Genomic DNA, 23,174 nt, shown 5'->3' with positions numbered 1-23,174 from the left:
GGGCCTAAAAAAAACACACCTCTAATTCGTGAGTAAACTGATTTAGTCCAATATTGGGTTGGCCACCAGAGTCCTCTCAGACACATCAAGCTTAATCAAGCCACTGCCATCCCAAAGATACTTAAGCTTTGCTTAACACAGACGAGCTTACAGCAGCTGCACAGGGCCGGACGTAATTTGGAAGCTGCCTGAGAGGACGGGCCTATACCCTGAGCTGCCAAGGATAACTCCCCTCGCGGGAACGATTAAAATACAAGGCAGCGAGCAAGGAAGCTGCACAGCACGGAGCCTCCTGGACCAGCAGGACGGACTCCCAAGCGTGCACGAGGGCTGCGATCCGAGCATCTGCTTCGCAGAGCGGCCTCCGCCTGCCATTAAGAGGAGAGCAACGTACATGGACTGTGAAAGGGAGTTTTCTCCACCTCAGTAAGCGTAATTCGGAAAGAAAGAGGCGGTGGTCAGAGGCAAGGGGAGCACGGCGCTCAGTCCGTAAAGGCAAAAGCAAGGAAATATTCTCCATCCTATCGTGGGCACCAGCCGTCCTTCCGATCACCACCGCTTCGCCTTCTTCTTCTCCTCCCGCGAAGCCTCACCGGCGGCGCCTTCCCGCTTCTCTTCCTCCAGCCCGCCTCGACGAACTCCCTCCGACCGCCTCGCCGCCGGCCGAAACTCCTTTTCGCGCGTGCGCAGTTCTTCCCTCGTGCTTCCTCAGCGGGTGGGGGAGGGGGAAGACTGCTCATTCCGTGGCTGGCTCGCTCTTGCGCACTCCGCGCTCTTTCGCCTTTCCAGCCCTTCACCTGGGGCTTGGGCGGGCGGTCACGAGGCGATTGCGTCATCGCCGTCACGTTGGTGGCGGCAGGGGCGGCCGTTGCCTTTGGGCCGCGAGCGGAGCGCGAGAATTGGGTTAACGCCCCCTTCGTGCGCGAGAATATTTGCTTTCGCTTAGCCCCTCCCTCGGCTCCTCCCCCTTTCTCCCACCGTAGTCTAAGCCAAGCTAGGCCGGAGCAGTGAGAGGACCCGGGGGGGCGGGGGGAAACTGTCGCTGCCGCCACCGCCGCCCAGTCTTGAGGCAGCTACGGGGTAGGTTCCGCCGGGGCCTAGAGGCCAGCAGCCGCCATGCAGATCACTCTGAAGACCCTGCAGCAGCAAACCTTCAAGATAGACATCGACTCCGGCGAGACGGTACGGCCTGAGCAAGAGGGGCGAGAGGTCGGGCTGGAGCTTGGAGCCGAGCGGGCGCTTGCGGGTGGAGGCCCAAAATTGGAGGGACGGGATTCCGAGGCCCATTTTCCGCAGCGTTGTGGGAAGTTCTGCCGGGAAAAGTTGGGGCCCGTCTGGGGAGCGAAGAAACCTGAGAGGCCGGGAGAGTGGGAGGCCCTTGAATTGCGGAGGGCGGAGGGGGGGGGAGAGAGAGGAGAAACGTGGGGCTTGCTGAGAAAAAGGAGCAAGCGGGCATGTCCGCCAGGCCTCCCGGGCGACCCGAGGCTGCGGCTTCCTCCTTGGCGCCAGGCCTTGGCGCAGCTTTCGAGTCCTTCGTGAGGCGGGGAAGGGGATGGGTCTCCTCTCCTGCTCCCCCCCCGTGGGAAGTGACGTTTAAACTGAACGTTCGCCAGCCCCCCCTTGCCCCCCCCGTGCGAACGGCGTAGTTGTTTTGGGTGTTTGGAGCAAAGTGACTGGAGCAGGAGTTCGCCGAGTGGCTCCTGCAGTGTCCTAGAATAGGGCTTTGCCATGACTCTGCGTTATTTCGGTTTGCGCGAGGAAGGGGGGGGTGTAAATGCGTGAGGGGCGCGCGCGCGCTCTCTCCCCCCCCCCGCCCCCGGTATGTAGGGAATAGGCTGTGTGCGTGAGAGGTGGGCAGAGGGTTGACCAGCTTTTGCTCCTGAAGGTTAAAGGGTGGCTTCCGCGAGGAGTGCTTTCTGCATTGGGTTGAACAGGGAAGGACGCCACGCATCGAAGTACGGTATGCATTGGAGGTAAACTCTGCCGATTTATGCTGCGTAAACATTCTGCTGATACTTGGGAGAAGTAGGACATCTTTATATTAGATGCACTAAATAGGGCGTTCTGAGCTAAAGCTCATTGGCAAATCTGGATAGCAGAGGATAATTTCTGAGCCATGGCATAGGGCCTGGTTACTTGAGGGACTGCCTGTCTCCCATAACATCTGCCAGGCCGGTTTGATGCTGCAAGGTTGGCGCGCTCCAGGTTCTTTCAATTAAACAATGTCATCTTTCAGGACCCCAGGAGCGCATCTTCTCTGTTGCAGTGTCTGCCCTCTGGAACAAAGTTCCCTCTGAGATCCAGATGGCCCCCACTCTGCTGTTGTTTAGAAGAGCTGTGAAGACCTGGCTCTTCACCCAGGCCTTTGGGGAGGGAGAGAGACTACTCTCTTCATTGCGCTTGCCATCTTTTATCTTTATTTTTTTCTTCTGTTGATTTGGTTGTAATTTCTTTCTTCGTTGTGAGTCACCCAGAGTAGTTGAGAGTCAGGCAGCACTTAAGTTTAATATATTATTATTCTCATTTATTAGCTTTGATGAATACCATTTTTTTTTTCTTTCCCAATGTGAGTTCTGTTTGTTCAAAAAGATGTTTGGAAAGTGAGTGTTTCCCACTTCTCAGTAGTAGAGCTTTTCTGTAGTCTGGTGGGCAATGGTATGTTTGTGAAAAAACGAGAAAAGCGAAGCTTGACGTTTTAGCTCCGTTGCACTTTAGGATTTCAAATACTAATAGGTCTGACTTCTGGTGCTAACAAGTTATTCAAAGCCAACCCATGGTTTAATATACTCTTTATTTTACATTGCTCATTTTGCATCAGTAGCTGGAGTTTGGGAGATACAGATGCTTTAATTTACTCTTGAATTCAGCTTATCTATGTTTTAACCACACACTTGTTCTCAGTGCTTGAATCTTGGTCTGGGCAAGGACAAGTTTGTTTAAAATGTTGGAGTTGTTTATAGATAATTCATTAAAAACTTAAACTTTGGAAAACTTTTAAAAACTTCATTAAAAACTCAAACTTTAGAAAGGAGATATTTTTATTAGCATTTTTTTTAAAAAAAAACCCTTTCTGGAGTTTCTGTTCCAAGAATATTTGAAATTCTAGCAAATGTCAGCAAGAAAGTAGATTTTGCAAAATGTAGCACAAATTGCAAAACACATTGGCAGTTAAGGGGAAGCCGATAGATTTAGGAAAATATAATTTCAACAAATTTGTTGAAATGTTGATATATTGTGTTAACATATTCATCTCATATCTCTGTACAACTATTCAGAGGAATCTCCAGTGAGGCTTGTTTTTTTTATTTTTGTTTGTTTAAAATACTTTGGAGTACAGACTGTTTGTGCAATTTTAAGTTTGTTAGTACAGTGGTACCTCGGGATACAAACGCCTCTACTAACGAACTTTTCGGGTTACGACCAGCTGCGGCCGCAAAAATTTACCTCGATGTGCGAACTCCGCCTCAGGGTACGGCCATTTTTCCGCCCTGACACGTGGTCCGCGGCCATTTTCCCGCCCCTGACACATGGTCCGCCGCCATTTTCCCACCCCTGATATGTCCGTGGCCGTTTTCGCGCCGCACGGCGCCCAGCCGTTTTCCCGCCGCGCCTTGCTGCGCTCAGCCGTTTTCCCACCGTGCTGCGCCCTGCCGTTTTCCCACCCCTGACGCGTGGTCCACGGACGCCAGAATGGATTAACGGTAATTACATTGAACCTTATGGGAAAATTTGCTTCGGGGTGCGACCAAATTCGGAGGGCGGAACAGATTAACCAGATTTACATTGAACCCTATGGGGAAATTTAATTTATGGGGTTACGGCCAACTCGGGATACGCCCAGAGTCACGGAACGGATTAAGTTCGTATCCCAAGGTACCACTGTATATCTCAAAACCGTTCTAAAATCTTTTCTGGTTTATTTCTACGCTCAGAAATATAGATTAATGGATCAATTTTCTTAAGGTTACATATATAATTTTTCTACCACAGGGAATGTATGAGATGTTAGGCTGAGAATTAGTAATTTTCCAGAGTCGTTCGTTAAGTCTCATGACTGAGTTGAGAATTGAACCTGGATCTCTCCAATCCTGATTTCACATTCTACAGGTAGTCCTCACTTAACGACCATTCATTTAGCAACCATCCAAAGTTACAACAGCACTGAGGAAAGTTACTTATGATCGGTCCTTGCACTTATGGCCATCACAGTGCCCCCACAGTCATGTGATTGCAATCTGGGTGCTTGGCAGCCAGCTTGCATTTATGACAGTTGCAGTGTCCTGGGATCATGTGATTACCATTTGTGACTTTCCCAGCTGGCTTCTGGCAAGCAAAATCAATAGGGAGCTGCATGATTTTCTTAACAACCGTGTGATTCACTTAATGGCCATGGTGATTTGCTTAACGACTACCACAAAAGTCGTGAAATCGGGTGCGGTCACATGATGCTTCCTTTAACGTCTGCCCCACTTAACGAATTTTCCAGTCCCTATTGTGGTTGTTAAGCAAGGACTATCTGTACATTATGTTGGCAAATATCCTAAATATTGGTCAAGTGTTAAAGTTTTTTTAATGCTTCATCCCAGACTTAATAAAGTATTGCAGTTGATTATTTATGTATTTATTTATATTTCAAATTTAATCACTGCCCATATCACTCAAAGAACAACTCTGGGGGGTTTACAATAAAAACAAGAATAAATGCTAATTAAAATACTTTTAAAAAAGTGTTCTTAAATAAATAATGTATTCCAAAGAATAGATGGTAAGTGAAAAGTTATTAGCCTACAGGAGCCTCTTCAAGGTGCTAACCACCCTCAGGGTTGGTTACACCACCTCCTGCCCCACACAAATTGGCAGAGCCAGGTCTTCGCACCTTTCTGGAAGGCTGGGAGAGTGGGGGCCCACCTCACCTCTGGGGGAGGATATTCCATGGGGCAGGGGCAACGGCAGAGAAGGCTCTTTTCCTGGGCCCCGCCAGTCAACATTCTTTCGTGGACAGGGTCCACAACATACCTTCTCTGCCCAACGGTGGGACAGGTTGATATAATGGAGATGAGATTATGAGATTAATTAGAAGCTTCTGTTGTGAAGTATGAGCCTGTCCAATTTTTCCAGTATTGTTTACAGATTATAAATAATCTCAACTTCAGTAATATTTCCTTTTTTGTATGTGTCAAACTACATATTTTCTAGAGACTTTCATAACTACACTTGTCCTTCATTATTTGGGGAGGTGGTTTATATTGTATTGGAACAAATATTGCAGTTCATGAAAGGATTTCTTATTGAGGGGCCTTTTTGTTTTCCTCAGAAATTAAAATTTGTGGGAGAAAAATTTCATCAACAGTTCTTTTTGGAATATGGGGCACAACTGTGTTTTTATTCTTCAGAACTCACTGTGTGATTCAAGGCAAATTACTGTCTTTTTTCCCCCCGAAAACCCGATAGTTTTATCGATCCAGTTTCAAATATACACAAAATAATGTAAAATGAACAATTTACCAAATTCCTGTCTTAAATTCAGATATTTCGTTTGTAATAAAAAGATAATAAAAGGGTAATGTCCCTTTCAGGTCAAGTTGAATTCCTGGTGACTTCATGCCAATTTCTTTGTAATGGTACATAAATTAAATGTTGGTTTATAGGAATTTTTTTTCAACTTTAAGGCAAGCTTAGAGCACTGGTATTTCCAGCATGCCTTGTAGTAGTAGAAGTAGTAGTATGTCATCCAAGGCTGATACAGCAGTCTAAGCCAAGGAGGAAGGAGGCCACTTTTTTTTAAAAAAAAGATTGATCAGTCCTCCTCTGGCAACATGGGAGCACTGTTAAAACTTGTTCCAGGTTCTGTTCTGTTTTTTTGTGTGCCAGCCTGCTGCAGGGTAGATTGCAAATTTTGAGAAGTCCTGTAATACATATATTAAAATGTAATTACTAAAATCAATCAGAATTTCTTGCTCATCCCTATATCCAATCAAATCCTGTGTTTTATTCATGGGGATTCACACCGATTCATTTATTGTTTTAGATGGTCATGGTACCACAAAGTTTGAGAAGTCCTGGACTATGGTATGGAATTCTGTAGAATATTAGTATAGAGTTAATTAATGTCTTTAGGAAAAAAAAACAGGATTTAAAGCTACTTTTAAAATATTCTGTGGAACATTACTATTTGGATTTTATTCCAGTAGTACAAAATTCAACTGTTTTGTGCCCCAACAGAACAAAACTCCACCTTTTTATAGTATTGTCATAGGAAATAATGGCAAACTGAAACAGTACCTTGGTTTGGATCCAGAAAATGAAGGAACCACAACTGAAATATTTGGAGTCAGATACATGCAGCTTTCTGAAGATTTCTGGTAGTTAATGGGTTGGTAGCTTGATTTCTTTGGCACTGGGATTTTATCATGTACCTTAAATAATCATTTGCTTGCAATGCTGAACATTTATAGTTTCAAGTCTCCATCCCACATCCTTTTTCAACAGCAATGGGGAGCATGGGATAAATGTTGCTTAATCTCTGCTGAATTTTACCATTCATTGGTGAGGTTATTAAAAGTGATAAACATTTAAATATTTCTTATTCTCCCATTCAGAAATTCTTATAAAGATATAAAACATGAATATTTTTACTAGATTAGTAAACAAATTCTAATTAACTTTAGCAAGCCTCTATTTGTAGGTTCTTTTTGTACTTCTAGTGATTGATTCCACTTTAATTGAAATGCCAAATGTAGTAGCCTTAAAACAGTTGCATAAAACACATGGGAATAGTAGTAACCAGTGAAATGATAGCTGGTTAGGTTTTTCCTCCTGAGTTGTCAGTTGCTGCAGATTTTGAATCTGTACTTTCCTCTATACTCTGTGTTTAGAAGTATAATTTTTACAAAATGATAATATGGTATTTAACTGAACAGTAGTTTTCAGGCAGATTAGAACTTCAAATGAGCTGGCAATTTTTGCCCATTTCATACCTTACCCAGTTCTTTTAGTAGTTCTAAATTGAACTAAGGAAAATATAATATGGCACTTCAGCATGAAAATGTGTATGCCTGGCTATTTGCATATGGTGGTAGTGGTTTATTCTAGCCTAAATTACATATGAATGCCAGCATATCTCTCACTGAAGAATTTTTTTTTTTCCTTCACTGTCTACCCCTTTTGAGTATTGCTTTTTAGAGTTTGGCTCTTGGGCCAAAGTCTGCCTTTTTTTTTAAATGATTGAGGGCAATTTTGGAAAAAAATAATTGCCTGAAAAATAGGATAAAATATAGTTTCCGAACAGTAGTGTCTAGTTAATCATTTCCTCTGGTGGAATGATTCCTATTAAGAGAATAAAATATATCAAAAATAAGGATATAGTTTTTCATTTAAGAAATACAAATGCAGATGGGGAATATCTGCCTTGGTAATAATGCTTGTGAAGAAGTCCTTGGAATACTAATTGAACACAATTGCTTGTAATAATAGTAGGCAAGCTGTTTGTAAAAATAATTATTTTCCCATCTGCACATAAATACTTGAGCTGTACAGTGTTTCAGATTTGCAGGTAAAAAGATGCCTTAGAACACTGATATAACACCTGTGTGCGGCTCTTTAAATCAGCTACATCTTTTTCTGGTGACCATTCACTCTTCATGACCAGAGTGAATATCAAAGCTGTAAGTGGTAAAAGATAGATTCTCTCGTAGCTTTTCCTAAAGTCTGTGAGTCTATTATCAGTAGTTTTTGAAAGGCTATGTAAAAATGTTATATACCAGTAGTAACCATCTATATTCTGCAGAATGTCCTCTCCCCAGTTTCTTTATAACTCTCTGACTGGGCTTAGAACAGAATTTTCCAAAAACGTTTTTTCAAATATAAGCTTCAAGAAGGTTATTTTTAAAAGTGGTTATAATTATTTAACTTTTCATTTTAATTGAGTAGCTTCCTCAAACTTGGATTGAAAATGTATCTTGGAAGATGATATGGCTTAATGGGTTTCTTTAGGATGGGAACTAATTCTACTTGCCCTTTCTTTTACAAACTACCTCAGTTTCCTTGATCATTGATAGGAAATTAAAATTGCTATATCTTATTGTAAAAGAGTGAAACTCATTTTACTAGATCGGTTACAACAATCTTCTCTTCTTATAGTTAAGGTAAAAAAAAAATCCTGAATATCTGATTGTTTGACTTACTCTAGTACTTATTCTTGATACTTGGCCTAACATGAACAAAGGAAGAGTTTTGCATGATAGATTTGAAAATCAGACATGTGCTTAGGTTTGTATCAGTAAAATGCTGCAGTCTAGACATCTTGCAGCATCTGCACGGGATTATATTTAATAACCTAATACAGTATGCAGTGGCAAACTTCCCTAGAGTGGCAAATACAGCTTACTAGTATGAATGAGTTTGATTTAAAAAGAGACACACCTTTCATTCTTTAAATCAACACTGACCCTTGTAACTGATTTAAATCAGGTCTAGTTTTGTGGTTCTGTATATCAGTTGAACTAATGTATAACAGGACAAGTTTTAAACAAAAGAGGCTATAATAGGAGTTTCTAGTCATGAAATTAATTTCCTACTTTTTTTTTTTTTTTTGCTTTAGTGACTAGCTAAAGACTCCAGTGTAATAGTGAATGAAGGGTTTCTGTTGAGCATTCGTGCATGTGTATAAAGGGGTTAGCTGGTCAGTTATAGCTTAAATTGGTGAATTAGAGAACTTATCAGGAATGAAGAAAATCTTAAATCATGTACATTGCTTGGCCACAAGGAAAGGCTCTTCAGAAAGTTTAGGGCTCCTTCCCAAACAACTGCTTTGCTTTTCCTGGGTATAGATAATGGGAGAGTAGCATTGCATGAACTTCCATCCATCCATCTCTGATCTAAGTTAGAACATCCAGAATCGAAATAGTAACTAACACAGTGTTCATAAGCATTTTTTAATTATGTACTTTTGATTGAAAGTACAAATAATTTTCACAATATTAAGTTATATGATGTAAAACAATGTACAAAACTTGCCTACCTTACTGAAAGTGTTGAGATGCTGTTCTAGTCATTCTGGGAGTGTTCTGGAATTGAAATGACCTCTTTTTGAACATGAAACATTTCTGGAATGATCAGAACAGCTATCCAGAAAAGAAGGCTATGGTATGCTAGAGTAAGAAACAGAGTCTTGGAAAGCTAGTGGAGGGAAACAATCTCTCAATTTGCTATCTGGTAAATGGGTGTTTTATAACCTATCGGTAGCCATTTTGTAGATGGGCTGCCATTTTATGGGACAACTCTAAAAATTTCAAAAGTGCCTACCAGTCTTTAAAGATTGAGAGATGTGTATGTTAGAGTACTCTCAAGGACAACATTTTTATTTTTTATTTTTTGCCTACTGTATATGGATTTTAGGTTGGAAAACTGTTTCTAATACTTAACTTTATCTTCTATAATATAGTCTTTCCACAGAGAGGTCAGAATTGGCTTACTGTACTACTACTAATATAGAAACTATCAAACATTTTCTGGTATTTTGAACATAAAGAGTTTATCATCTTGATGATTTATATGAAAGCTACTGAACTTCTTTTAACTAGAAATATTTATTATAGGTGAAAGCATTGAAAGAGAAGATTGAATCGGAAAAGGGAAAAGATGCTTTTCCAGTAGCTGGCCAAAAATTAATATATGCAGGTAATGTAATTATGAAATTCTGTGGGGATGGGGATGGGAATGGCTAGAGAAGCAATATATAATTAGTAGTACCCTGTGAATGGCATAAAATGTAATCTTAATTCTTCTTTTCATTAGGTAGAATGGATCAATTAACTATTAAGTAATTTAGGGTTTATCAACAAAATTCTTTGCATAGCTTGTTTCCACTGAATATCATAGACCTTAGTTCTGAAGAAAGATGCTCATGGTTGATCTGTCCTCTTCTTCTACTGATGTTTCAATAGTTATGCATGTTACAACCAATACATTTTGTGCCATAGTTGGTGTTCTTGCCTTTCTATAAGGGTGCAAGGGAAGAGAAGCTGGAAAAAATGACAGGACTAAGTTTAACTTAGTTTAATTTAAAATGTTTTGCCATTTTTCAATCTTTCTGGGAAAAATGTTTTTTCCGGCACCCAACACCTCCTTGAACATAAGACAAAGATAAGGATCTGGCATGTATTCTACCATAGAGCACAATGAAAATATCCTTTTCACAAATAATTAGCAATCCTTAGTAAAACACATATCCTATATTAAGTCCCATAACTCCTGCAAATAAACCCCGTATACTTCCAAAAAAATCACTAATCCTGCTCTGTTGTGCTTTGAATTCTGTCTGGGCCAGTTTGCTTACTTTTGGTAAAAACTCATGTGGAGAAGTTCATATGGCCTTCTTAATGTGTGGCAGGATGGAACTGGACAAGTTGCTGGACTGACAGTCACATACATGGAGATGCTCTGTGCCTGTAATGTGTTAGGCAGGCTATGTCTAGATATGTGTCTTAAAGAGCACTAAACCTGTGCCCAAAAGTATTCTAGCTGATAAGTCATATGTACAAAGGGCCACTGCATGAAGTAAGAGAAATTGATCAATAACAATAATTTCTATAGTACTGTATAAATAATGTCACCAGGGAAAGTATTTCTAATTAATATATGATAATAGCAATAGAAACTTTAACTTTCTCTCAGCCCAATGCACCTTACAAGATGGTGGTTATAGGGAAGATAGGAGGGACCACCTTGAGTTGTGCAAAACAAAAAACAGGATATAAATCTAGCAATAATAGTTAAGCAGTTTTAAATAATTAGTGCTATTTGATTCTATCTGTAGATTTCTACATAGAATGAGTAAATCATCACATTTATGTGAAGATATTTAGAAAGCTAACATTATATGAAATCTCTGCTTAATTTTCCAGGTAAAATACTTAATGATGATACCGCTCTTAACGAATACAAAATTGATGAAAAGAACTTCGTGGTGGTTATGGTAACAAAAGTAAGTTATTGTTCTTTTGTTTGTAGATGCTTATCAGAATAAAATACCAAAATAAAAAGCACATTAAACTTTTACTTCAGTATATAAGCTTGTGGGGAATCTACTTTTTATAAAATATGTGCATTCTCTTTACAAAAATGAGAAAATATCTAACTTTCACTAAATTGTTTTAATTAAGAGTTGGTTTTAATTTTTCTTCCCACAATTTTGTGTAATTCTATTATACACCTGCTTTTATTGTTTTGTTGTTTACCTTATTGTTTTTCTGGACATATTCTTGATTAGTAAACAATCCTGATGTAGTATGTTTTACCTTGCTGTTACTGTGTGGGCTGCATTTCACTGTATATTCTAGTACAAGTTTGGTAGAAGTACTAAATTGTCTTCTAGTGGTGAAAGTTTGTGAACGTTCTGTAGTTCTTCAGTATTGTGACCTAGAGTATCATCAGAGCTTCATCTAAGTTTTATTAATGGATAAGAAATTATAGTTAAACAAGCAACACAAAAAGCTATTTTGTGTCATGTCTATTGAACACATTGAGCTAACATCTACCCTTGTCATAGACAGATCACTTTCTGGTGACTATGGGTTACTCTGTGACTCTCCACAGGGTGGTTGAATCCATTTGAATAATCCATCTGGACTCCTGATGGATCCACAAGTTGGGTTTAAAAAATTGCTTTGGGAGTTTCACAGCAATCTGGGGGACAGTTCTTTTGGGAGCCTGGTCAACTTCTGGAGTAAGGAGGCAATGAGAGGTCTTGACAGGATTGCCCTGAGTGGCCTCTCCCTGTGTGCCAGTTCTAGGGAGCTCCTTGGTTTATTGAGGAACTACAGGAGCTGAAGCACCAGAAGAGACAGCTGGAGGTATGTTGGCTGAACACAAGTGAATTTGACTAGACACAAATGTTGGACTATGCTTTATTTCCATAAACCTGTGTTTTGAAGAGTAGATTTCAGTGGTGACAGCCAAAGTATGTGTTATGTAATAGGTTAAAGCCCCTTCAACTCACATCTGATTGTCTTCATAAACTGTAACATCTGGTTCAACTTACCCCCTTTAGAAAGCTCATTATTCCTAGGAATTTCAAACAAAGAACAAAAGTGGGTTCAATGCCTTCATTAAAGACATGACCCAATACCTATGTGTGTATGTGTGTGAACATCAATTCCTTTATTAATAGATGAAGTTCAGATTGCACTGTAGGTCACAATACTGCAATATTACAAATAGTTCTAAATGTTCCCTCCCCACTCTAGGTAATATCACTGGTATTTGTATCGTGAGATGCTGCATTAATCACTTAGCTTTTCTTACCTAATTCTCTTATTGGGTCTATGGAAACCATTAAATGAGCTAAGTATAGAATTACTTTTTCAAGTGGTGAAGCAGCTGATTAAAGACTCACTGTAGCTGCTTTGAGGTCTTCAGGACATGTACATATATGTACAAGAACTTAGGAAGGCCTCAGAACAGCTGTGCTGGGCCTTCAGTCTGCTGTGACTGCTTTACAGCTTTGAGGAGCAGATTCAGGGGAGGGGTTTACTCATTGAATTACTTGTGCAGGCCTCTCTCTTCTGGAGAAGACTACTCTAAATGCACGTGAGAAGCTATGCATTATTCACATGAAACAATTTAAAACTAAAGTAAGGAGGTAACTTTTAGATGAACCTGGAGAAAGACATGATTTAGGAATTTGCCTTCTTCATCTTTGTAGCCCAAAGCAGCAGCTGCTCCATCCCCAACTACAACACAGCAGTCAAATGATACCACCACTACTGTTACTTCTACCACACCTGCTGCTGTACCCAAACTAGTACCTACTCCTACTCCTGCTCCTGCACAAGTTTCAGTACCCGTACCCACTGCTTCAACACCAGCTGCAGCAGCTTCTGAATCTGTACCTGTAAGTGCTACTGTAGAAGAAAAGTCAGCAGATAAACCAGTAGAAACACCAGCAGCCACCAGCCCAACATCTACAGACAGGTATTGCAGAACATTGGAAATCAAAATCTTGCTTCTCATTCAAATTCAGATTAAATGCAGTGGATTTAAAAAACTGCAACAAAAAGGGAACTGATTTTCTTAGGTTTTTTACACAGTAAATAGCTGAGTACATATTGGAAGACAATACAGCATACAGTTGTATATTTAGATTCTGTGTCTTTTTAAAGCTTTCATGGTGTAAAAGTTTTAGCTGGTGGCTCTTGCTTGTCCGTTCAGGTGGGAATAGTATTGTAATTGTTTATTTATTAGATTTGTAAATGGCCACAGTCATACAATTCTCAGCAGTTTTCTAGGGAAAAAATCCATAATACAATAATGGTAACATACCATTAAATGATCTTAAAACTGTGGCACATAAACAATTCTAGGATGCTATCTTAACTAAAAACAATGGGATCCAGAGAGGACTTCTTAAGGAGAAAGCATGAAACACCCCATCCTATATTGAAATGTTAACTACCTCCTGGATCCAGCTGACTGCCCCCCTCCCTGGCTCTGTGTACGCTAGCAAACATGCTAAGAGCCCAGGCCACCTGTCTTGACAGCAGCTAGTCAGGCAATTAATGGAACTGCTTGCCAGATTGCTGGGAAATTCCCCAAGTGCTTGCCAGAATCTTACTGGATCCATAAGGCTCCTGGAATGAGCTGTTCTAATAGGCTCACTCGCTCTGCAGTTTGTGCATGGCAGCCAATCTTGTCTGGAACAGAATCAGACCAGAGTGATTTGACAGTGGCAGAAGGTTAAATGTTATGCCCTGTATATCCGAATCTCACATTTGGAGGCAAACACAAAACATAGATGTATAGCCATCTGTATGTGTTAAGTCCAGGATCACCTGGGAGATGCCTGTGGAGGCCATGATCTCCGTAGGCTTCCCAGACTCAATCCCCAGATCATGGAAGTTGAAGCCACACAATGCTAAAAGCTGAGGGCTTTGCAACTCCAGCCTAGACACTAGATTCAGGAACTCAGGAAAGGAGCTTGCTCAGTAGCAGGGTGGCTGGAATTCCGACAGGATCCTTTTTTTGTCCCAGCTATCCAATTTAGCAAACAGGCAATCATGTCTGGTCATCTCAGGCACAAAAGTCCTGGTCCTGGTTAAGATGTCTTTATTGATTAGAGTTAGTGCAGTTTTTCTAATAGCAAACAAGAGAGTAGGTTTTGTTCTCTGGGTACTGTTTTTTTATTTCATTGATTTGCAAGCTAATGTGCTATTAACATTCATTTTTTTCCTGAAATAGTGGCCAGATGTGATGCCTGTCAGTATTAATTTGAAAAGTATTATTGGTTTCTGCTAAGTTATTTTCAGTAGATAACAGTAATAGTGTGTTTATTTTAAATAAAGATCCATGCTTAAGTTCAAACTTAGTTTAGTTTAGTTTATTATTATTGATTAGCCATTAAGCCATATCAAGATAAGTTCAAACTTAATGTGACTTTTGATCAAAACTCAATAAGCTGTAACTACTAAATATGTACCTTGCACTGTTCTGTGTTTTACCTTTGTGTCACTAGTTGATTCCAAATTTCAGCTCTATTGCAGCACTTTAGTTGGTAAAAATCAAATGTTTGCCAATGGAGCTTGGTTTTTATTGTACAATTCTTAGCCATTTTAGATTCTTTATTAGCAAAATTTTAATAAGAAAAATATCTTAACTCCTGGGACAGCTGTTAAATATGTTTGTTTTGTTACATCACAGTACAACAGGAGACACTTCTCGATCAAATCTTTTTGAGGATGCTACAAGTGCACTTGGTAAGTGTTTCCTGATAGTTGAATGGCTCGTATATAAATGAAAATTACTAAAAACATCATCATTTCCCTCCTCCCTCTTAGCCAGTATAATTTTAAGATGCCAATTGTTTGACTTTATCTTAAAATAATATTGTTTTCTCATATCACAAGCTGCCGATGCCTCTTGGCTTTCTGCATGAAATTTGGCTGGGGAACGATGTAGAGGGGAATTGGATTGAATGCTTCTTGTCTCGTGTTAGAAATGCAGGAACTGGAAAGGAGATAATTATTAATCTAAATTTTAAAAAATTTAAAACTTTAATAAAAATATAGATTTATATAAATATACACTATATAAATATACTGGCCATCTGAGGGATTTCTATTGGTTGTATGTCTCTTTGTTTTTATTCTGTATTTTTACTCTGTTGTACACAGCCCAGAGTCTGCAGATTGTGATGGGGTGCCATAATAATTAAATAAATAAATAGGGATTTCAACCTATGTGCTAAATTATCTGAATTTCTAAATTACTAGCAAATTGTTTAACTTGAATCTTTCTTCTAAGCTGTTACTGTTTGGTATCTTGTGATGAAACACATTTTAGTGTACGTTACTTGTGAGAATGCCATCTATTCAAAGAAGCAATTCAGAATTGTAGTCCCATCAGATCTTAACATTATTGCCCCCTGCTGCCAGTGTTGCTCCAACAAGATCAGGTTTTTTTGAGCATGGATGCCCACACACATTTTATACACAGGCTATTTTCAAGCAGACATTAGTTGAGTGATGCAATAGAGTAGAGGGATGGGCATTTTTTAATGTTTGGCTGGGCTATTTTAATCAGGCTATTTGGACACTGGTTTCTGGTTAGTTGTTTGGTTTTAGATTATACTAGTCTATATCCAGTTTCAACATTTTCTTATTCAGAGTATTATATTTTCAAATCTGCTGCTACAATCCAGCATTTCTGCAGGATAAAACCTGCAGTGATTTTAACATGGAACATAGTGGGAACCATCTGTCAGTGTCAGCTGTCTTCTCAGCCTCTCTTCTAAGTCCATTCCATTCCACTTCCCTTTCTGCTAAACTGGTTCCAGTCAGTCTAAATGATTTGATTCCCTGATTTGAAAGATGTCTTTTGCTGCTAAATTTGCTGGTAAGAGTTATGAAATGAAAGCATGATGGCCAGCAGGGAAACATAATCTTGGTGATTGTTGCAGCCCTGCAGTGCCTACTACTAGCCTCTGGAAAAGTTATCTGTGAGAGAATATAGCTGTTCTAGATAACATATCTGATTAGAGCTGAATAGAGTTGGTAAAATAAATGGGAGCCCTGATGGGTTACTGTGAAGTGATGGAGTGTGACAGCTGAAGCATGTTGTGGCTTTTAGCCTTTTTAAAACCTGTTTTTATATATGGTTGAGAATTCTTAAAGGTCATAGTCACCTCTGTGTTTCCTTCATCTGCTTTTAACACTACAGATCAGTCCTCAGCTATTATTGATCATCTTCATGCTCTGATACTGTTTTTAATTATTTTTAAAATGTACGTGTGGTGACTGTATAATAATAACTGAACTGGATAATAAACCAGGAAAGGCATTTTATAAAAGAACAGCAAAAAGAGGAGGAGGACTTGGCTTTTAGAATTCAGAATTCAGATTGCTATAATGAGTAACTAATACAAACCCTGTTGTATCGTTATTTCCCTGACTGAATATGCCAGTAGGTCATTTTCTCCCTTCCTCTGTTAAAATTTGCATGTATCGTGTATCTTCTATATCTTTTCTTTTAACCTCCAAGTGACAGGTCAGTCGTATGAAAATATGGTGACTGAGATTATGTCAATGGGGTATGAAAGAGAGCAAGTAATTGCTGCATTGAGAGCCAGCTTCAATAATCCTGACAGAGCAGTGGAGTATCTTTTAATGGTGAGTATATTTCTTAATTGTTCATGATTTGCTCTTCTGTCTTCCACAATTAAGTCTGATAATGACAGATTTTTTATGGAAAGGCGAGATTTAGAGACATAAGGTATAAAGTAATGACTTTGTTATGGAGTAACTGAACATCAGTCGGTTTATTTTCTTTGTCAGCATAACTGTTCTTGGTGCTACCATTTGAGCTGCAAAAACATTATTAAAATTAAAAGATCTGTATTTACATCAGTATAAAAAAGAGCTTATTTATTTCTGTGTTTAGTTAGCAAAACTGTTCATGTGGGTTTGAATTTCTTGCATTCAGATCTTTTTGAATGAAAGATGTCTAGAATACATATACTCAGTCTGATGCCCTCCAAATATTTTAGACAATTTACTTTCATAATTTCTAATGACTGGCTGTGTGGCATAGGCTAAGTCCATTTAAATTTTTAAATGTTTTTATTTTTGCAGAAGTAATAAATAGAACAAATGGCAGATTTTAGAAAACGTTAACAGTAAATAATTTTTCCTTTGATTCAAGCTCAGTCCTTAGACTTCATGGATACATCATATCCTTTTCTTGGCAGCAATATGGAAGTGGTTTGCCATCATCTTCCTTCATGATGCCTTTTTACTTCCCAGTGTAATATCTACAGTCCCAATATTCCCTGGAGATATTTCCATTTAAGTATTAACCAGGGCTGCCTCTGATTAGCTTTCAGACTTAGACAAGTTCAACTAGATGATGCTACAAGCTGGTGGGAGAAATGAATATTAATTGAGTGTTTAGATACATATATACAATCATGCTTGCATATAGTGCATGGAATATAGAGTTTTAAGTATTCATATTCAGAATTTACATCCCAAATTATGTTTGTACAGATAAGAATAATCTGTTAGGAAAAGCATTATCAATAATGCGAGAAATTTGACAGAATGTTGTCCTTCATCTCAGAATTTTTCAAGGTTGTTTGTGCTTTGCTATAAATATATAGTCAGTAAATAAGTAAATATCCTACTTGAGCAGTCTGCTAAACAAATTTTCAGGGCTAGTTAACCCTGAATTCTTTAACAAGATTATGTTCATTTTAGGGTATCCCTGGAGATAGGGACAGTCAAGGTATGGCTGACCCCCCTCAAGCAGCCAGCACTGGGGCTTCCCCGTCTTCAGCAGTAGCTGCTGCTGCCGCTGCCGCAACCACCACTACCACTACTACTACCACTAGCTCTACAGGAGGTAAGATGGCCAGTTCTACATATCTGTGTCTGACTCAATAGAGCAATGGCTTGCAGAACAGCCCTTAAGACATGATTTTTTTTCCCCATAGTGTAATTCTGCAAACATCAGCTATCTATTCTTGATTGTTCTTTTTGTAGGGAGCTTTTTTTTTTTTTTTTTGGTAGAATTCTGCAGGGAGGTTTATTAAGTTTTTTTTTTTGGTTTTCCAGTTCAGGTTTCTGTACCGCTCTATCATAGGTTTTACCATGCAGCTGCTGTGTGCAGGCAGATCAACAATTCCACCCTTTCCCCTCATTAGTAACTGGTAAAAATTACACAGGGATCTGGCATGGGTCTTGTAAAAGCTTTTGAGAAAAGCTCACCTTTTGCTTACAATCCTCCTCTTTCAGGACATCCTCTTGAATTTTTACGAAACCAGCCTCAGTTTCAGCAGATGAGACAAATTATTCAGCAGAATCCATCACTTTTGCCTGCATTATTACAACAAATAGGACGGGAAAATCCTCAATTATTGCAGGTGACTTTTAAATCATACTGGGTGGTCTTCTGTAGTTTCATATTCTTTTTAAAACTATAATGTCAGGTGAGGAAAGAGTAAAGTAAGTGAAATGACATGTGAGTTATAAAGGTTTCTTAGCCTATACATTTACCATGTAGGCATGCCTGTTATCACTATTTGGTCTCTATTGGCTTATACATTACCATTTATAGTTCAAATGGAAATAATGGTTTTTAAGGTAAATAGCAGGAATGCATATGCTTTATTTCAGTATATTATTTGCTTTTGTCCTCCCATGCACCATAGCAAATAAGCCAACATCAAGAGCATTTCATTCAGATGTTAAATGAACCTGTTCAGGAGTCAGGACAAGGTGGTGGTAGCGGAAGTGGAGGTGGAGTAGCTGAAGCTGGAAGCCGTCACATGAACTATATTCAAGTAACGCCTCAGGAAAAAGAAGCTATAGAAAGGGTGAGTTGAACTTCTCTTCTTTATTATTTTCTCAACCCCCATTTTCGGTCAATTTCTTAAGTTTATAGGTTAATTAATTCTTACATAACCAAAATCTACATAAAACATGTGTCAGTAGGCCATAGGCTTATAAGAAATCAAAAATCTGCGCTGGGGAGATTAACAACACAAAGTTGTGAAAAAAGTTCTCAAACATCCAAAGAATGAATGCTGGTTGATAGATGTAGAGAGGATGAAGGAGTGGAGTAATCCTGTAGCAGGATGTGGATGGTAGGCTGGAACTTTGAGTAGACCTCTTCAGTCAGCAACACTTTACCAGGAGAACCTTCTGCTTCAAACTGGAGCTACCTGTTCAGTATGTATATCCCAGGTAGGGATGTTGAAGGCTCTCCTCATTAGAGAGTCAAGATAGATTACTGCTTTTCAATTTGTGGCACCAACCCTCTGAGGCATCTCTTCCCAGAGATCATAATGACATTCTCTCCTGTGATAAATTAAGCCTTTGGGTCTTTGGAGGGTTAAGACCTTGGTACTTCAGGATGCCTAGCAATTGTGAGTTTTACATTTTTAATAATAGGTTTAGGACTACTAATGACTTAGGTATTGCTGTCCTTTGGAAGTGGGGCCACATAAAAATATAGTAAAAAATTACAGATTCTACTTGTGATTAACACAGACCATATACAGGTAGTCCCCGGGTTAGGAATGCCCGGTGTGTAGATGACCCATAGTTAAGAACAGAGCTGCTTGTAGCAAAATTCAAGTTAAATACATAATGATTCAAGTTAAATTCACAATGGTTTGAGTTAATTACACAATAGTACTTAAACAGTATTATACAATAATACTGTTCCGGCTTACTTATAAATTCGACTTAAGGACAGACCTCGGGAACAGACCTTGTTCTTAAACCGGAGTCTACCTGTGGTTATGTTCTTCACTTTTCTTTTTCAATTTCTTATGCTGTCCTCATAAACTGAATAATACTTAGCCATTTTTCCCCCCAATATTTGAAGTATATCAGATATATTTAATCCAAAAGACAATTCTGTGACTGATTATATTCCTAGCGTTTAAATTATACCCTCTTACATATTATATAAATTTATAATATGAAATTTTAAGTATATGTACCATATACCTCAACTGATTCTAAGTTCATTATTTTGTGACATGTTAACACTTACTTCCATAGCATTTGTATAGTGTTTTATAGTATGAAAGAAATGTGTGTGTTCCCTCAGACTGTATTCATAACAGTGCATAAATTGTTTTCCTCAAACTATTAAATCTTTGTATTGTCGAATGCTTTCACGGCCGGAATATGATGGCTGGTGTGGGTCTTCCGGGCTGTGTGGCCGTGTTCTGGAAGTTTTGTTTCCTAACGTTTCGCCAGCATCTGTGACTGGCATCTTCAGAGAGCAGGAGCACAGACAGGAGCAGCTGGGCACAGAGGGAACTGCTCCTGTCTGTGCCCTTGCTCTCTGAAGATGCCGGTCACAGATGCTGGTGAAATGTTAGGAAACAAAACTTCCAGAACACGGCCACACAGCCCGGAAGACCCACACCAGCCATATTAAACCTTTATTCCAGTATCTTAAAGTAGAAAATGAAGTTATTTCAGATGTTACTGCATTAAACCTGGTTCTTCACTGCAGAGAGCGCTTTTTACACATACATTGTCAGCACACTTAACAGTTTTGAAATCTAATGCTAGAAAACCAAGCTGTGGTGGTTTGTTGTATGTACAATCTTAATATCTTTTATACTTACACAGTGTTAACATTTACTTCTAAACTCAGGGTTCTGAACTGCAAGGTTTAGTTGAAGAATGAACTTATTCTTGGTTTTCCTAATTTTATAGCTTTAATATATTTGGATAATATTTGCACAGCCTACTTTCTGTGTTTCAGGCTCAGCATTCAGTCCAGTTTTGCCACATCAAGTTCTAGTGTAACAAATTTGTATCTGTGACAATTGTGTAATGTATCAGGACTGATATTGCTAATTTAACATTTAAAATACTGATCTTTGATACTTGGTCTGACAAAGAAGTTTATACTGTAAATGTGAATTCTAATAGCCTTTTCTTTCCTATAGTTAAAGGCCCTAGGATTTCCTGAAGGCCTTGTGATACAAGCATATTTTGCATGTGAGAAGAATGAAAATTTGGCAGCCAACTTCCTTCTACAGCAGAACTTTGATGAAGATTGAAAAGGAGAGACTTTTAAAATCTCACACATCACACCAGTGCATTACACTAGCTGTTCACTGGATTGTCTGGGATACTTGGGCTCATATCCATGATACTTGGTGTAAGGGGGAAGGGGAGTGGGAAAGGGAGAAGAGAGGAAAATGTAGAAAGGATACAGGAAAAGACAAGCACATCTGTTCTAAATCAGCAGATGCAGCAGATCAAAGTGTAAAATACTATACACCAAAAATTAGCTTTTTTTTTTTTTTTTGGGCAGATATTTAGTTCCTTTCTTCTATAAAAACTGTAAGTTCATGCCCCCCACCCCAATTTTCACTCTTTTAGTATACTAGATCCCAAAATTAGCGTGGTGCCCTGCTTTTGTTTCCTTTTAATTAACATTGGTCTTGGAGATAGCAAAGACTACCTAGAATCAACAGTCTGTATTTCATGGTAACACTGGATGACGGCTTCATAAATTTAAGAGGAAATATATTTGAATAACTTTAAAAACATATGCCAAAAATAGTAGGTGGTGGGGTTTTGCTGCTTCAGATGTATCTAATTTTTCAGGATGCCCATTTCATGCTGAAGTGCTAGATTTAAACCACTTATTGTTTTAGATTATTGATCATTGATTTTGAGAGAACCTTTCCTATCCCTACTCCTTTGCTCCTTTCATAATAAATAAATGGAGTGGCTATACACACATAGGAAACAATTGGAACAAATGCAAGATAACCTAATTACTGCTTACTTTAAAATTGGGTTATAGTAAAGCTTTTTTAAAAAAAGAAAAGCAAACAGCTGTCTTTGCATGTTTTGGGTTTGATGTATCCCTTTTTGTGAATTGAGCACTTTTTATTGCCAATGAAGAAAATGTAAACTCTCCAATCTAGTGAAAGTATTTATGAAGAAATCAGATTCCATCCTACCTATATTTTGTTGAAAGTAAAACTGATCTGATGAATACAGCTGCAAGTATTTTAAAACTAGGTGTCTTTAAATGCTTGTAATCTTATAGTTTCAATCTCTGAGCCTCTAAAGGCTATTGTCATTTGTATTGCTTTAATAAGGACTGTCCAGTAACTTGCCTTCTCTTCTGTTTAAAAGCATTGTGAAATATTTTACTCTTGAAGAGATGTTCAGAAAGTGGAAAATAGATGAACAATCAAGTTATTGGATCTCTAAAAGATTATGCACATCCCCTTTTACTTCCTATTAAAAGTAACATTTAATTGTAAGGTTTTGAGTATTATTTCTTACAGTGGGGACTGATCTTTGTACAATGGCTCTGAATAACTCATGTAGTGCTATACTATTGCTGGAGGATAACATTTATAACAATCTCAGTAAGGAACAGTTTAAGGATTAAATATGGCTTCTTCAGACAATGCATTTTTGTACAATTGCCAGACCATAAATTTAGACAGTGATGGATAATTAATTGGACTACCTGCGCTACACATTTGGACCTTTAATGGGAAGTCAACTGCATGGGATGTTCTCTAGTCTCTTCCCCCTTCCATTGGTGCCTTGCTTAAATTTGCCTGGAGTTAGGCAGAATGGTAGGGGTAAAATGCTAGATCTAAGATCCAGGCCATTTCAGCTTGTAGCTTTAAAGTTTCTCAAATTTTCTCATCATTCTGGTGTTTAGATCATATTAGCTTTATTTTAGAAACTAGCTAAATTATAAACACAGTTATTTAATGCAATTGCATTCTGCTTTTAGCATCACAACAGTTATTTAAATAATTTTCCTGCCTGTTCTTACAAAAACACCTTGAACTAAAACACCAAAATAATTATAAGATTTATAAACTGCTGCACTCAAGAGGCTCTAGGTTCCATAACATAGATCCAATTAATTAAATATGAAAAGGCCTACAGTTCCAAAATAGACTAAAAGTTGACCACCACTCCAACCCATAATACAGCTGTTTTAAGAACCTTGTGTTCTGAATAGTATTTCTGGATCATTGAGGGGAACTCTGCATATTTTTCATGGACTCTGAATCTATAGAAAGATTTCTAATGGAATCTAAGTTTACAAACACCAAGCTTTGGTTCAATATCTACATTTTAATGAGGATTGTCTCTATCAAGTATTTATAA

The 23,174-nt window shown here is 38.6% G+C and overlaps 1 protein-coding gene across 3 annotated transcripts; it reads left to right on the top strand.

Annotated features, from left to right (window-relative positions):
* The first annotated feature begins 974 nt into the window (after positions 1-974).
* Positions 975-22,303, top strand: RAD23B (RAD23 nucleotide excision repair protein B). 3 transcript variants are annotated; one of them, XM_088129768.1, is made up of 10 exons: positions 975-1,182; positions 9,597-9,678; positions 10,905-10,984; positions 12,704-12,972; positions 14,695-14,750; positions 16,534-16,661; positions 17,748-17,892; positions 18,285-18,412; positions 18,701-18,865; positions 20,966-22,303. In XM_088129768.1, the coding sequence occupies exons 1-10, from the start codon at positions 1,117-1,119 to the stop codon at positions 21,077-21,079; spliced, it is 1,233 nt and encodes a 410-aa protein (XP_087985894.1). In that variant the 5' UTR covers positions 975-1,116; the 3' UTR covers positions 21,080-22,303. The 3 variants fall into 3 exon arrangements, with proteins under 3 accessions (XP_087985894.1, XP_025019758.2, XP_087985895.1); XM_025163990.2 differs by lacking the exon at positions 975-1,182 and adding an exon at positions 1,826-1,973; XM_088129769.1 differs by lacking the exon at positions 975-1,182 and adding an exon at positions 1,841-1,960.
* Positions 22,304-23,174: the final 871 nt, after the last annotated feature.

The sequence above is a fragment of the Python bivittatus genome, unplaced genomic scaffold (assembly GCF_059951505.1).
Source record: "Python bivittatus isolate LINGU-HERP-01145 unplaced genomic scaffold, Pbiv_v1 ctg000850_np1212, whole genome shotgun sequence".
In the NCBI taxonomy this organism is placed as follows: domain Eukaryota; kingdom Metazoa; phylum Chordata; class Lepidosauria; order Squamata; family Pythonidae; genus Python; species Python bivittatus.
The sequence above is the reverse complement of the archived record's forward strand: the minus strand, read 5'-3'. Positions and strand labels throughout refer to the sequence as shown.